Source organism: Salvelinus fontinalis, unplaced genomic scaffold, assembly GCF_029448725.1.
Source record: "Salvelinus fontinalis isolate EN_2023a unplaced genomic scaffold, ASM2944872v1 scaffold_0002, whole genome shotgun sequence".
NCBI lineage: Eukaryota > Metazoa > Chordata > Actinopteri > Salmoniformes > Salmonidae > Salvelinus > Salvelinus fontinalis.
In genome coordinates this window covers 2,102,754-2,116,849 of record NW_026600211.1, presented here as the reverse complement: position 1 = coordinate 2,116,849, position 14,096 = coordinate 2,102,754, and the positions used below count along the sequence as shown (strand labels likewise).

The following is a 14,096-nucleotide window of genomic DNA, read 5'->3' as shown; positions in this document are numbered from 1 at the left end:
GTTTCTACAGTACAGGTTATTAACACTACAGTCATGTTTCTACAGTACAGGTTAACACTACAGTCATGTTTCTACAGTACAGGTTAACACTACAGTCATGTTTCTACAGTACAGGTTAACACTACAGTCATGTTTCTACAGTACTGGTTAACACTACAGTCATGTTTCTAGAGTACAGGTTAACACTACAGTCATGTTTCTACAGTACAGGTTAACACTACAGTCATGTTTCTACAGTAGAGGTTAACACTACAGTCATGTTTCTACAGTACAAGGTAACACTACAGTCATGTTTCTACAGTACAGGTTAACACTACAGTCATGTTTCTACAGTACAGGTTAACACTACAGTCATGTTTCTACACTACAGTCATGTTTCTACACTACAGTCATGTTTCTACAGTACAGGTTAACACTACAGTCATGTTTCTACAGTACAGGTTAACTCTACAGTCATGTTTCTACAGTACAGGTTAACTCTACAGTCATGTTTCTACAGTACAGGTTAACACTACAGTCATGTTTCTACAGTACAGGTTAACACTAGAGTCATGTTTCTACAGTACAGGTTAACACTACAGTCATGTTTCTACAGTACAGGTTAACTCTACAGTCATGTTTCTACAGTACAGGTTAACACTACAGTCATGTTTCTACAGTACAGGTTAACTCTACAGTCATGTTTCTACAGTACAGGTTAACACTACAGTCATGTTTCTACAGTACAGGTTAACTCTACAGTCATGTTTCTACAGTACAGGTTAACTCTACAGTCATGTCTCTACAGTACAGGTTAACACTACAGTCATGTTTCTACAGTACAGGTTAACTCTACAGTCATGTTTCTACAGTACAGGTTAACACTACAGTCATGTTTCTACAGTACAGGTTAACTCTACAGTCATGTTTCTACAGTACAGGTTAACTCTACAGTCATGTCTCTACAGTACAGGTTAACACTACAGTCATGTTTCTACAGTACAGGTTAACTCTACAGTCATGTTTCTACAGTACAGGTTAACACTACAGTCATGTTTCTACAGTACTAGTTAACACTACAGTCATGTTTCTACAGTACAGGTTAACACTACAGTCATGTTTCTACAGTACAGGTTAACACTACAGTCATGTTTCTACAGTACAGGTTAACACTACAGTCATGTTTCTACAGTACAGGTTAACACTACAGTCATGTTTCTACAGTACAGGTTAACTCTACAGTCATGTTTCTACAGTACAGGTTAACTCTACAGTACAGGTTAACACTACAGTCATGTTTCTAAAGTACTGGTTAACACTACAGTCATGTTTCTACAGTACAGGTTAACTCTACAGTCATGTTTCTACAGTACAGGTTAACGCTACAGTCATGTTTCTACAGTACAGGTTAACTCTACAGTACAGGTTAACACTACAGTCATGTTTCTACAGTACAGGTTATTAACACTACAGTCATGTTTCTACAGTACAGGTTAACACTACAGTCATGTTTCTACAGTACAGGTTAACACTACAGTCATGTTTCTACAGTACAGGTTAACACTACAGTCATGTTTCTACAGTACTGGTTAACACTACAGTCATGTTTCTACAGTACAGGTTAACACTACAGTCATGTTTCTACAGTACAGGTTAACACTACAGTCATGTTTCTACAGTACAGGTTAACACTACAGTCATGTTTCTACAGGACAAGGTAACACTACAGTCATGTTTCTACAGTACAGGTTAACACTACAGTCATGTTTCTACAGTACAGGTTAACACTACAGTCATGTTTCTACACTACAGTCATGTTTCTACACTACAGTCATGTTTCTACAGTACAGGTTAACACTACAGTCATGTTTCTACAGTACAGGTTAACTCTACAGTCATGTTTCTACAGTACAGGTTAACTCTACAGTCATGTTTCTACAGTACAGGTTAACACTACAGTCATGTTTCTACAGTACAGGTTAACACTAGAGTCATGTTTCTACAGTACAGGTTAACACTACAGTCATGTTTCTACAGTACAGGTTAACTCTACAGTCATGTTTCTACAGTACAGGTTAACACTACAGTCATGTTTCTACAGTACAGGTTAACTCTACAGTCATGTTTCTACAGTACAGGTTAACACTACAGTCATGTTTCTACAGTACAGGTTAACTCTACAGTCATGTTTCTACAGTACAGGTTAACTCTACAGTCATGTCTCTACAGTACAGGTTAACACTACAGTCATGTTTCTACAGTACAGGTTAACACTACAGTCATGTTTCTACAGTACAGGTTAACTCTACAGTCATGTTTCTACAGTACAGGTTAACACTACAGTCATGTTTCTACAGTACTAGTTAACACTACAGTCATGTTTCTACAGTACAGGTTAACACTACAGTCATGTTTCTACAGTACAGGTTAACACTACAGTCATGTTTCTACAGTACTGGTTAACACTACAGTACAGGTTAACACTACAGTCATGTTTCTACAGTACTGGTTAACACTACAGTCATGTTTCTACAGTACAGGTTAACTCTACAGTCATGTTTCTACAGTACAGGTTAACACTACAGTCATGTTTCTACAGTACTGGTTAACACTACAGTCATGTTTCTACACTACAGTCATGTTTCTACAGTACAGGTTAACTCTACAGTCATGTTTCTACAGTACAGGTTAACTCTACAGTCATGTTTCTACAGTACTGGTTAACACTACAGTCATGTTTCTACACTACAGTCATGTTTCTACAGTACTGGTTAACACTACAGTCATGTTTCTACAGTACAGGTTAACACTACAGTCATGTTTCTATTGTACTGGTTAACACTACAGTCATGTTTCTACAGTACAGGTTAACTCTACAGTCATGTTTCTACAGTACAGGTTAACACTACAGTCATGTTTCTACAGTACAGGTTAACACTACAGTCATGTTTCTACACTACAGTCATGCGTTTCTAATAGTACACACTGCATGTACAATACCTCTCTGCCACCTTACTGGTGGTTATGGATTGGCTGAGGCAGTTGGTGTTGTCTAGTTGGTTAGCGGGCCGATTAAAGGAACACATTATCTGGTCACGGCGGCCATAGTTGGCACTGTGGATCTGGATCGTACCTTCATCTGAGGGAGAGGAGGAGGAGAGGTAAGACTGGATGTCTTTGGTGTGATCTAGTGATGGTAATATTAACCGTATATAATACTGTCCTACTATGCTATTATATAATATACACTGCTCAAAAAAATAAAGGGAACACTTAAATAACACAATGTAACTCCAAGTCAATCACACTTCTGTGAAATCAAACTGTCCACTTAGGAAGCAACACTGATTGACAATAAATTTCACATGCTGTTGTGCAAATGGAATAGACAAAAGGTGGAAATTATAGGCAATTAGCAAGACACCCCCCAAAACAGGAGTGATTCTGCAGGTGGTGACCACAGACCACTTCTCAGTTCCTTTGCTTCCTGGCTGATGTTTTGGTCACTTTTGAATGCTGGCGGTGCTCTCACTCTAGTGGTAGCATGAGACGGAGTCTACAACCCACACAAGTGGCTCAGGTAGTGCAGTTCATACAGGATGGCACATCAATGCGAACTGTGGCAAAAAGGTTTGCTGTGTCTGTCAGTGTAGTGTCCAGAGCATGCAGGCGCTACCAGGAGACAGGCCAGTACATCAGGAGACGTGGAGGAGGCCGTAGGAGGGCAACAACCCAGCAGCAGGACCGCTACCTCCGCCTTTGTGCAAGGAGGTGCACTGCCAGCGCCCTGCAAAATGACCTCCAGCAGGCCACAAATGTGCATGTGTCTGCTCAAACGGTCAGAAACAGACTCCATGAGGGTGGTATGAGGGCCCGACGTCCACAGTTGGGGGTTGTTCTTACAGCCCAACACCGTGCAGGACGTTTGGCATTTGCCAGAGAACACCAAGATTGGCAAATTCGCCACTGGCGCACCGGGCTCTTCACAGATGAAAGCAGGTTCACACTGAGCACATAAGCACATGTGACAGACGTGACAGAGTCTGGAGACGCCGTGGAGAACGTTCTGCTGCCTGCAACATCCTCCAGCATAACCGGTTTGGCGATGGGTCAGTCATGGTGTGGGGTGGCATTTCTTTGTGGGGCCGCACAGCCCTCCATGTGCTCGCCAGAGGTAGCCTGACTGCCATTAGGTACCGAGATGAGATCCTCAGACCCATTGTGAGACCATATGCGGACACATGCACATTTGTGGCCTGCTGGAGGTCATTTTGCAGGGCTCTGGCAGTGCACCTCCTTGCACTAAGGAGGAGGTACCGGTCCTGCTGCTGGGTTGTTGCCCTCCTACGGCCTCCTCCACGTCTCCTGATGTACTGGCCTGTCTCCTGGTAGCGCCTGCATGCTCTGGACACTACGCTGACAGACACAGCAAACCTTTTTGCCACAGTTCGCATTGATGTGCCATCCTGGATGAACTGCACTACCTGAGCCACTTGTGTGGGTTGTAGACTCCGTCTCATGCTACCACTAGAGTGAGAGCACCGCCAGCATTCAAAAGTGACCAAAACATCAGCCAGGAAGCATAGGAACTGAGAAGTGGTCTGTGGTCACCACCTGCAGAATCACTCCTGTTTTGGGGGGAGTCTTGCTAATTGCCTATAATTTCCACCTTTTGTCTATTCCATTTGCACAACAGCATGTGAAATTTATTGTCAATCAGTGTTGCTTCCTAAGTGGACAGTTTGATTTCACAGAAGTGTGATTGACTTGGAGTTACATTGCGTTGTTTAAGTGTTCCCTTTATTTTTTTGAGCAGTGTATATATCATCATATGAGAGGAGAATATATTGTACAGCAGAGTGTTGACAAGCTTACCACATTCTAGAACATTAGAGCCTTACCACATTCTAGTAGAGCATCAGACTCTTACCACATTCTAATAGAACATCAGAGCCTTACCACATTCTAGTAGAACATCAGAGCCTTACCACATTCTAGTAGAACATCGGAGACTTACCACATTCTAATAGAACATCAGAGCTTTACCACATTCTAGTAGAACATCAGAGCCTTACCACATTCTAGTAGAACATGAGAGCCTTACCACATTCTAATAGAACATCAGAGCCTTACCACATTCTAGTAGAGCACCAGAGCCTTACCACATTCTAGTAGAGCACCAGAGCTTTAGCACATTCTAGTAGAACATCAGAGCCTTACCACATTCTAGTAGAACATCAGAGCCTTACCACATTCTAATAGAACATCAGAGCCTTACCACATTATAGTAGAGCATCAGAGCCTTACCACATTCTAGTAGAGCATCAGAGCTTTAGCACATTCTAGTAGAACATCAGAGCCTTACCACATTCTAGTAGAATATCAGAGCCTTACCACATTCTAATAGAACATCAGAGCCTTACCACATTCTAATACAACATCAGAGTCTTACCACATTATAGTAGAGCATCAGAGCCTTACCACATTCTAGTAGAACATGAGAGCCTTACCACATTCTAATAGAACATCAGAGCCTTACCACATTCTAGTAGAGCATCAGAGCCTTACCACATTCTAGTAGAGCATCAGAGCTTTAGCACATTCTAGTAGAACATCAGAGCCTTACCACATTCTAGTAGAGCATCAGAGCTTTAGCACATTCTAGTAGAACATTAGAGCCTTACCACATTCTAATAGAACATCAGAGTCTTACCACATTCTCGTAGAACATGAGAGCCTTACCACATTCTAGTAGAATATCAGAGCCTTACCACATTCTCGTAGAACATGAGAGCCTTACCACATTCTAGTAGAACATCAGAGCCTTACCACATTCTCGTAGAACATGAGAGCCTTGCCACATTCTAGTAGAACATCAGAGCCTTACCACATTCTAGTAGAACATCAGAGCCTTACCACATTCTCGTAGAACATGAGAGCCTTACCACATTCTAATAGAACATCAGAGTCTTACCACATTCTAGTAGAACATCGGAGACTTACCACATTCTAATACAACATCAGAGCCTTACCACATTCTAGTAGAACATCAGAGCCTTATCACATTCTAGTAGAACATGAGAGCCTTACCACATTCTAGTAGAACATCAGAGCCTTACCACATTCTAGTAGAGCATCAGAGCCTTACCACATTCTAGGAGAGCATCAGAGCCTTACCACATTCTAGGAGAGCATCAGAGCCTTCACACGTGATGCTGCGTGCTGCCAGGACAAACAAACAGGAATTACACACCACACTGGCCACTGCTGGGCAGACATAAATAAAGACATACCTTTTCATAGCAGACATTAGCCTGGTGTAGTATTATTATACATAGAAACATACTGACTTGCTAGGATGCAGGTGTAGGTGGTTTCCAGGTATTTGTAGATTCCAACACAGGGGTCAGAAGTACGGAAGACTTCAGTGTTCACTTCACACACCCGTTTCCCATTGCACCTGGGGGATATCAGGAGGTAAGATGAGCTATGGCTGGGATTTAATCAAACGCGGTGTCAACAAGGATGCAGCGCTTGACATTTAAAGCAGACATCTGCAGTGTTTACCGGCAACGTCAGGAAAATTGGCTTTAAAAAGGCACATTGACAATACTGCAATGTGCTTTTCAACAACGCGCCTCTGACTGAATCCCAGCCTGTCTTTATCAAATAAACACTGACTGAGTACCTCTGTGAGAGGACCTCCAGGGTGCCTGTCTATCAAATAAACACTGACTGAGTACCTCTGTGAGAGGACCTCCAGGGTGCCTGTCTTTATCAAATAAACACTGACTGAGTACCTCTGTGAGAGGACCTCCAGGGTGCCTGTCTTTATCAAATAAACACTGACTGAGTACCTCTGTGAGAGGACCTCCAGGGTGCCTGTCTTTATCAAATAAACACTGACTGAGTACCTCTGTGAGAGGACCTCCAGGGTGCCTGTCTATCAAATAAACACTGACTGAGTACCTCTGTGAGAGGACCTCCAGGGTGCCTGTCTTTATCAAATAAACACTGACTGAGTACCTCTGTGAGAGGACCTCCAGGGTGCCTGTCTATCAAATAAACACTGACTGAGTACCTCTGTGAGAGGACCTCCAGGGTGCCTGTCTTTATCAAATAAACACTGACTGAGTACCTCTGTGAGAGGACCTCCAGGGTGCCTGTCTTTATCAAATAAACACTGACTGAGTACCTCTGTGAGAGGACCTCCAGGGTGCCTGTCTGTGAACACTGTGTGTTGGTCAGCTGGTCAGCAGGTCGTCCTTCTCTGCAGGTGGTTCCGTCAGTCCGTCCGTACAGAGCTCTCTCAATGAAGATCACTCCAGAATCTAGCAGGGCAAGAAACACAATGTAAAGAAACAGACAGCACTATGGAGAGACCATCAGGATAGAATGTGTGTGTTCTTACCACAGATCAGGAACTGGACGTTTTCTCCATTGTCACAGGTGACCACTCTAGTCGCTGAGTGAGAAACAATCACCATCACATTATAGATGTAGATGCGCGCACACACACAACCACCCACACACACTAACATAGACAACCACCCACACACACAACCACCCACACACACTAACATAGACAACCACCCACACACACAACCACCCACACACACTAACATAGACAACCACCCACACACACAACCACCCACACACACTAACATAGACAACCACCCACACACACAAACATAGACAACCACCCACACACAACCACCCACACACAACCACCCACACACAACCATACACACTAACATAGACAACCACCCACACACACAACCATAGACAACCACCCACACACACAACCATAGACAACCACCCACCCACATAACCATAGACAACCACCCACACACACAACCATAGACAACCACCCACACACACAACCATAGACAACCACCCACACACACAAACATACACAACCACCCACACACACAACCACCCACACACACAAACACACACAACCATAGACAACCACCCACACACACAACCACCCCCCCACACAACCATAGACAATCACCCACACACACAAACATACACAACCACCCACACACACAACCACCCACACACACAAACACACATAAACATAGACAACCACCCACACACACAACCATAGACAACCACCCACACACACAACCACCCACACACACAACAATAGACAACCACCCACACACACAACCACCCACACACACAAACATAGACAACCACCCACACACACAACCACCCACACACACAAACATAGACAACCACCCACACACACAACCACCCACACACACAAACATAGACAACCACCCACACACACAACCACCCACACACAAACATAGACAACCACCCACACTAACAAACATACACAACCACCCACACACACAAACATAGACAACCACCCACACACACAACCACCCACACACACAAACATAGACAACCACCCACACACACAACCACCCACACACAAACATAGACAACCACCCACACTAACAAACATACACAACCACCCACACACAACCACCCCCACACACAACCACCCACACACACAAACATACACAACTACCCACACCAACGTACCTGCAGCTGGTAGTGTACAGCAAACTGCAGCCAGCACTGAAACACATCACACAGCTAGTTCAGCTTTTCTAACCTTGGTCAGTCTCTTCGCAATTCTTTACAGGAGAAGAGTAGTGTACAGCATATACAGGAAGTATCTACATACTGTACAGTATATAGTATGGTACAGCGTATAGACAGACATGGGACATCACCTCGTCCTCAGATAGGGCTACCTAGACCCCCCTTATATGCTGCTGCTACTCTCTGTTTATAATCTATGCATAGTCACTTTAACTCTACCTACATGTACATATTACTTAAATTACCTCGACTAACCTGTGGCCGCACACATTGACTCTGTACCGGTACCCCCTGTAAATAGCCTCCACATTGACTCTGTACCGGTACCCCCTGTAAATAGCCTCCACATTGACTCTGTACCGGTACCCCCTGTATATAGCCTCCACATTGACTCTGTACCGGTACCCCCTGTAAATAGCCTCCACATTGACTCTGTACCGGTACCCCCTGTAAATAGCCTCCACATTGACTCTGTACCGGTACCCCCTGTATATAGCCTCCACATTGACTCTGTACCGGTACCCCCTGTAAATAGCCTCCACATTGACTCTGTACCGGTACCCCCTGTATATAGCCTCCACATTGACTCTGTACCGGTACCCCCTGTAAATAGCCTCCACATTGACTCTGTACCGGTACCCCCTGTATATAGCCTCCACATTGACTCTGTACCGGTACCCCCTGTAAATAGCCTCGCTTGTTATTTTACTGCTGCTGTTTAATTATTTGTTACTTTTATTTTCTATTTTTTACTTAACACTTATTTTTAAAACTTCTTAAAGCATTGTTGGTTAAGGGCTTGTAAGTAAGCATTTCATTGTAAGGTCTACACTTGTTGTACTTGGCGCATGTGACAAATAAAATGTGATTTGATTTGATACAGGACGGTGTATACTAGACCTGTGTCATACTGTTTATACTGGACTTCAATTACTTTCAATACAAACTGATACACTTAGAAGCTTCTGGAAAATACTGGAATATATATTTTAAACTCTGTCAAATGCGTATTTTGTTACAAGTCAGTCAGTATACTCACAGGTGAACGCAGTCAGTCTTACAAGGCGCATGATGCTGGGTACAGGTGTGGTAGTAGCTGGTTCAGTTGTAGTAGTAACAGGTAAGATGTTACAGATGGTCACCTGGACAAATACACTTGATATTTATGTGGTATTTTTACTTCCTTAAGAAGCCCCCTCATTACCTTATTTAACTAACCTTTATTGATATTAGTCAAGAACAGATCCTTGTTGGCAAAGCATCAACCAGGAACACAAACTTCTTCAGCAGATTAGCAGTCATCTTGGCAACACTAAACAAACATTTCACAACAGCTCAAACCACAAGTGTTTGATGATGTGTCGTCCATGGCCGCGGGAAGATGTTTTGGGTTAAGTGATGCTGTCGTAATAAAGGCAAACACAATACAACGAGACAGTGGATGGGAAATCTATTAAGACTTTTAATTTCTTAATGTTTTTTACAATACAATTTGAACACGTATTGATAACATTATGCCTGAATAAGTTACATAATAAATAAATCGAATTAAATACTAATTGTATTTTTGCCATTGGGTCATCCCTACACTATCTGGTTACAGTACTAGAATGAGATGAAGAGAGATTAGACAGTGATGTCATCAATCTGAAGATTATCCAGGAAGTATATCGGCATTGGAAGCCAAGTTGAACTCCCAATGAATGGAGCTGACTGAAACAATGGCAACAGTTGGCTCCGATACTTCCAGCTCTCGTTTATGACATCTCAGTCTCATCCCTCTTTGTCTCATTCTGGCTACAGAAAGCCTAAAGGGGGAAAGAAATACCTTCGACAGACAGACAGACAGACAGACAGACAGACAGACAGACAGACAGACAGACAGACAGACAGACAGGAAGGGGGAAGGATCAGGCATTTGCAGCATAGCTTCACCTAGTCTCCTGTTGCTTTCCCTGGAATAACCTAGCATAGACAGTTCTCCCAACCAACCCACCAACCTTTCCACTGATTCTGAAAGTGATACACTCCTAACATGAGTCAGGTGATATCAGCACAGATGTAGGGGAAGAGACTGGTTCAGATGAAAACCAGCATACACAGTGGTTGTCCAGGACAGAGTACAGTAGGTCTAAAGCATCTCCATCCACAAGAGGTAGCATGTTACTCTCCCGCGTTTCTCTCTCTCGTCATCCTAAGTGCAGCAGACAGAGAACGTCTTCGACCACCATGATTATCATGGTCGTCAGTCTGTCCCATTGTCACCATTCAACATGGTTTTGTACAGTTCTACGATGAAAGCTGCTCGTGAAATGCTTCAACATGAAAGCTTGGCAAATGATTGGTAGCCCTACTTAGAAGCACCTGCTGCTAATCTATTGTACCCTACAAATGCTGTTTTGAATTCAAATACATTTGTACCTACACACTGAAGAAGGCTGTGAAGCCGAAACATTTGTATATGCTATCCCTGATGCAGTGAAAACCGTATAATGAACTTAGCTTTATGCAACATCTTGTTGAGTGAGGACCCATTACACCATTTTGTTTAGAGTAACGACAAGACAGAGATATGGGGGCCTGGTATTTCCCAATGGCTGTGCCCTTCACATACACCATATTGCACATAGCGCAGTGGTTATTATTCAGAGACTGGGTGGGGAACATCAGAGCCATATATATAGATATAAATAAATATGTCTCTGGGGAACATTAGTAAGATCACAGTTTGTTGTTCACACAATGGTTTTTAAGAAGGGTGTCAAGTCAGCTAGGAGGTTAGGAAAGCACACTATGCGTTGTATTCTCCCAATGAACATAACACAGGCCTGGTCCAAAAACAACCCCTAGCCCCTACACCCCTTTGGTTTTCTAATCTACATGAACCAGATAGGCAGAAGAAATATGGCAGAAGTTCCCCTAAGCCTATTGGAAGGCTAGGTGGAGCTGTCGCCATACTGCTAACAGAGGCTGTGGGTTGCTCTCAGACCAGGCCATAATCAGTGCTCGCATACTTCACTAATTGACAGGCCATACAACTAATCGGAATCACAACAGCTGAATTAAGTCTGTCATGACCTCAGAACCATTGGATCTGGTAGAACATCATGTGGAATGGAGAATAATATCTGCTCTGTAAATACTGAACGTTCTGACCCTGAGAATAAGCCCTTGGACTGCCTTGTCAATCACTGATAGCACGGAAACACAGACAACTTCATCATGATCCATGTTAGGGAGAAGTACAGTATTTACCTCCTCAGCTCTTTACTGATGGGACACCCCTGGTGGTCATTTAAAATGAATATGGCCAATCCCATACGGACCCCTAGCCTCTAGCCCCTTGCCCCAGGGCACAACTTCTAGTAGGCTGGATAGCTGTGAGCGATATGGGGAAAGTTCCACATAGCCTATCAGGGAAATGGTGGAGCTATTACCATATTGATTATATCTATCCAGTTCTATCCTCCTAAAGTGCCTAGGCGGTAGGGGCTAGGGGTCCATTTGGAACTGGCCAAGAGAGAGATTGTGGTCTCAGGGAACACCTGTGTCACTTCCTGCAATCAGAACAGCCTTTCTTTGGGACAGATTTATTTCCAAATTCTACCTGTTTTTACAGTATGGGATAAAGCACCAAAAAAATCGAAGCTAAAATCATGAAATTGTTTCATGAAATTAATTGACATTGTTATCCTGCGCATAACCTTTATTTGACCTTTTTATCTCCATAACAACAGGTGTAAACAGTGACTGTGGCCCTTACAGTGTGTAGAGCACCACGCTGTTTCCTCCAAACACTGTGGGAGGTCCTCATAAAACAGTGACCACCTGTTCTCATACACTGATGAGAACATACACTCTGGTAATATGGCTGTGTAGCATGCGCTGAAGCCTCTCAGAGTGATTGCTATTTATCTCTTGGCTTAATAGGATGTTTACCAGTTTTTTTTCTTAAATAAAAAAAAGACAAGCAATGAATTGAACATTGTGGTTCATTAGGTTTTAGTGACCCCCTCATAGTGTTATATATTGCTACAACAGACTAGTGTTGAGACCACAATGTGGAAGCAGTCTCTCTTCTCTCTCTCTCGCTCTCTCTCTCGCTCTCTCTCTCTCACAGATCAACCGTACAAAATCAATACTCAGAGACATTGCACACTGAGTCTACACAAACAAGGAGCTACAAGTATATTTGCAACAATTCACATAAATATACAATGGGGGTGTGTATTAACACACACACACACACACCGACACAAACAGAAGCAGCCAGGTGTGCACAAACACACACAAACGCACACACACAGAGACACACATACACTTCCCTGTAAGGGTTGTGTGGTGTCTGCCAGCTCTCTCTCTCCACATGCCGACTGTGTGTCTGGCACTAGGGGAAAGGTCTGGAGACATGGACAAGCTGTGGGCCCTGTCTGCCCAGTCTGGCTTTAATGGTCTTTATGAATGACTAGGACTCAATGACTGTAGCTGGGGGAACACCAGGGGCCCTGTTCAACTGGGTTTCTTTGTTTCTCACTGTAAACAATGTGTTGGATTGTGTGTGACTCCGAATATGCATTGTTCATTTGTTGTATTTGACCATTTTTTATTTAACAGGACAACCCAAGGTTTGTGTGTGTGTGTGTGTGCGTGTGTGCGTGTGTGCGTGTGTGCGTGTGCGTGTGCGTGTGTGTGTGTGTGTGTGTGCGTGTGCGTGTGCGTGTGCGTGTGCGTGTGCGTGTGCGTGTGCGTGCGTGTGTGTGTGTGATTCCCTCTGCCAGTTATTGTTCCACCAATGCAACTCAGTCTTTTTTCATCTCTTCCAATGCAGTAGCATCTGTCTCTCGACATTGCTTGGGGTACAGACCTGCAGTCAGCTCTCTCAAACAGACTACTCACTCACAAAGTGGACAGAGGGGATGGATGGATAGACAGATGGATTGATGGATGGACATTCACAAATCTGTTCCCATTGTTTGGGAGGTGTATGTTGAAGTTCGACTAACACACACACATACAAACACACACACTGACACTCAGTCCACCTAAGACGTTCACCACTGCTCCACCATGAGATCCAACGCTCGGTTGACGTTCAGATCCAAATTGAGGCCAAAGTCGGTCTCAACGAATGGGGCAGATGGTGGACTGAGAGGGCGGAGTCCAGAGGCTAGCGACTCCAACCAATCAGCAGGGTCAAAGGTTGCCTGAGCCCGCCTCTTCCGTGAGGTCACAGTGGGAGGCAGGGGAGAAGTACAGATGGAGGGAGGGAGAGGGGGTGGGGCGGCTTGGCGGGGAACCATCATCGAAGGCGACGGCGGGAGCTCCAGCAGGAGGGAGGAGCAGAGAGGAGAGGACAGGAAGTTGTCATCCTTTGAATGACAACGGAACGGCTGGGATTGGTCTGTTTGGGGAGGAGGGGAGGGGCCAGGGAGGATAGTGACAGGGGATTGGAAGTCTGAGACAGAGGAGGAGTGAGAGTCTAGAAGAAAGGGGGA

General features: G+C 44.0%; 2 protein-coding genes across 4 annotated transcripts in view; both read right to left on the bottom strand.

Moving 5' to 3' along the window:
• The window catches only part of LOC129841889 (L-rhamnose-binding lectin CSL2-like), a 136,798-nt gene extending 127,078 nt beyond the window's left edge, over positions 1–9,720 (bottom strand). For both annotated transcript variants that reach the window (XM_055910233.1, XM_055910235.1), the window contains exons 1-7: positions 9,641–9,720; positions 8,539–8,574; positions 7,391–7,444; positions 7,175–7,310; positions 6,330–6,439; positions 6,157–6,201; positions 2,980–3,118 (exon numbers count right to left, since the gene is read on the bottom strand). In XM_055910233.1, the coding sequence (XP_055766208.1) occupies positions 2,980–3,118; positions 6,157–6,201; positions 6,330–6,439; positions 7,175–7,310; positions 7,391–7,444; positions 8,539–8,574; positions 9,641–9,671 (551 nt within the window). In that variant the 5' untranslated portion in view covers positions 9,672–9,720. The remainder of the gene's footprint in view (positions 1–2,979; positions 3,119–6,156; positions 6,202–6,329; positions 6,440–7,174; positions 7,311–7,390; positions 7,445–8,538; positions 8,575–9,640) is intronic.
• Positions 9,721–10,045: 325 nt separating this feature from the next.
• The window catches only part of LOC129841900 (myocardin-like), a 44,323-nt gene continuing 40,272 nt past the window's right edge, over positions 10,046–14,096 (bottom strand). For both annotated transcript variants that reach the window (XM_055910251.1, XM_055910252.1), the window contains exon 15: positions 10,046–14,080. In XM_055910251.1, the coding sequence (XP_055766226.1) occupies positions 13,653–14,080 (428 nt within the window). In that variant the 3' untranslated portion in view covers positions 10,046–13,652. The remainder of the gene's footprint in view (positions 14,081–14,096) is intronic.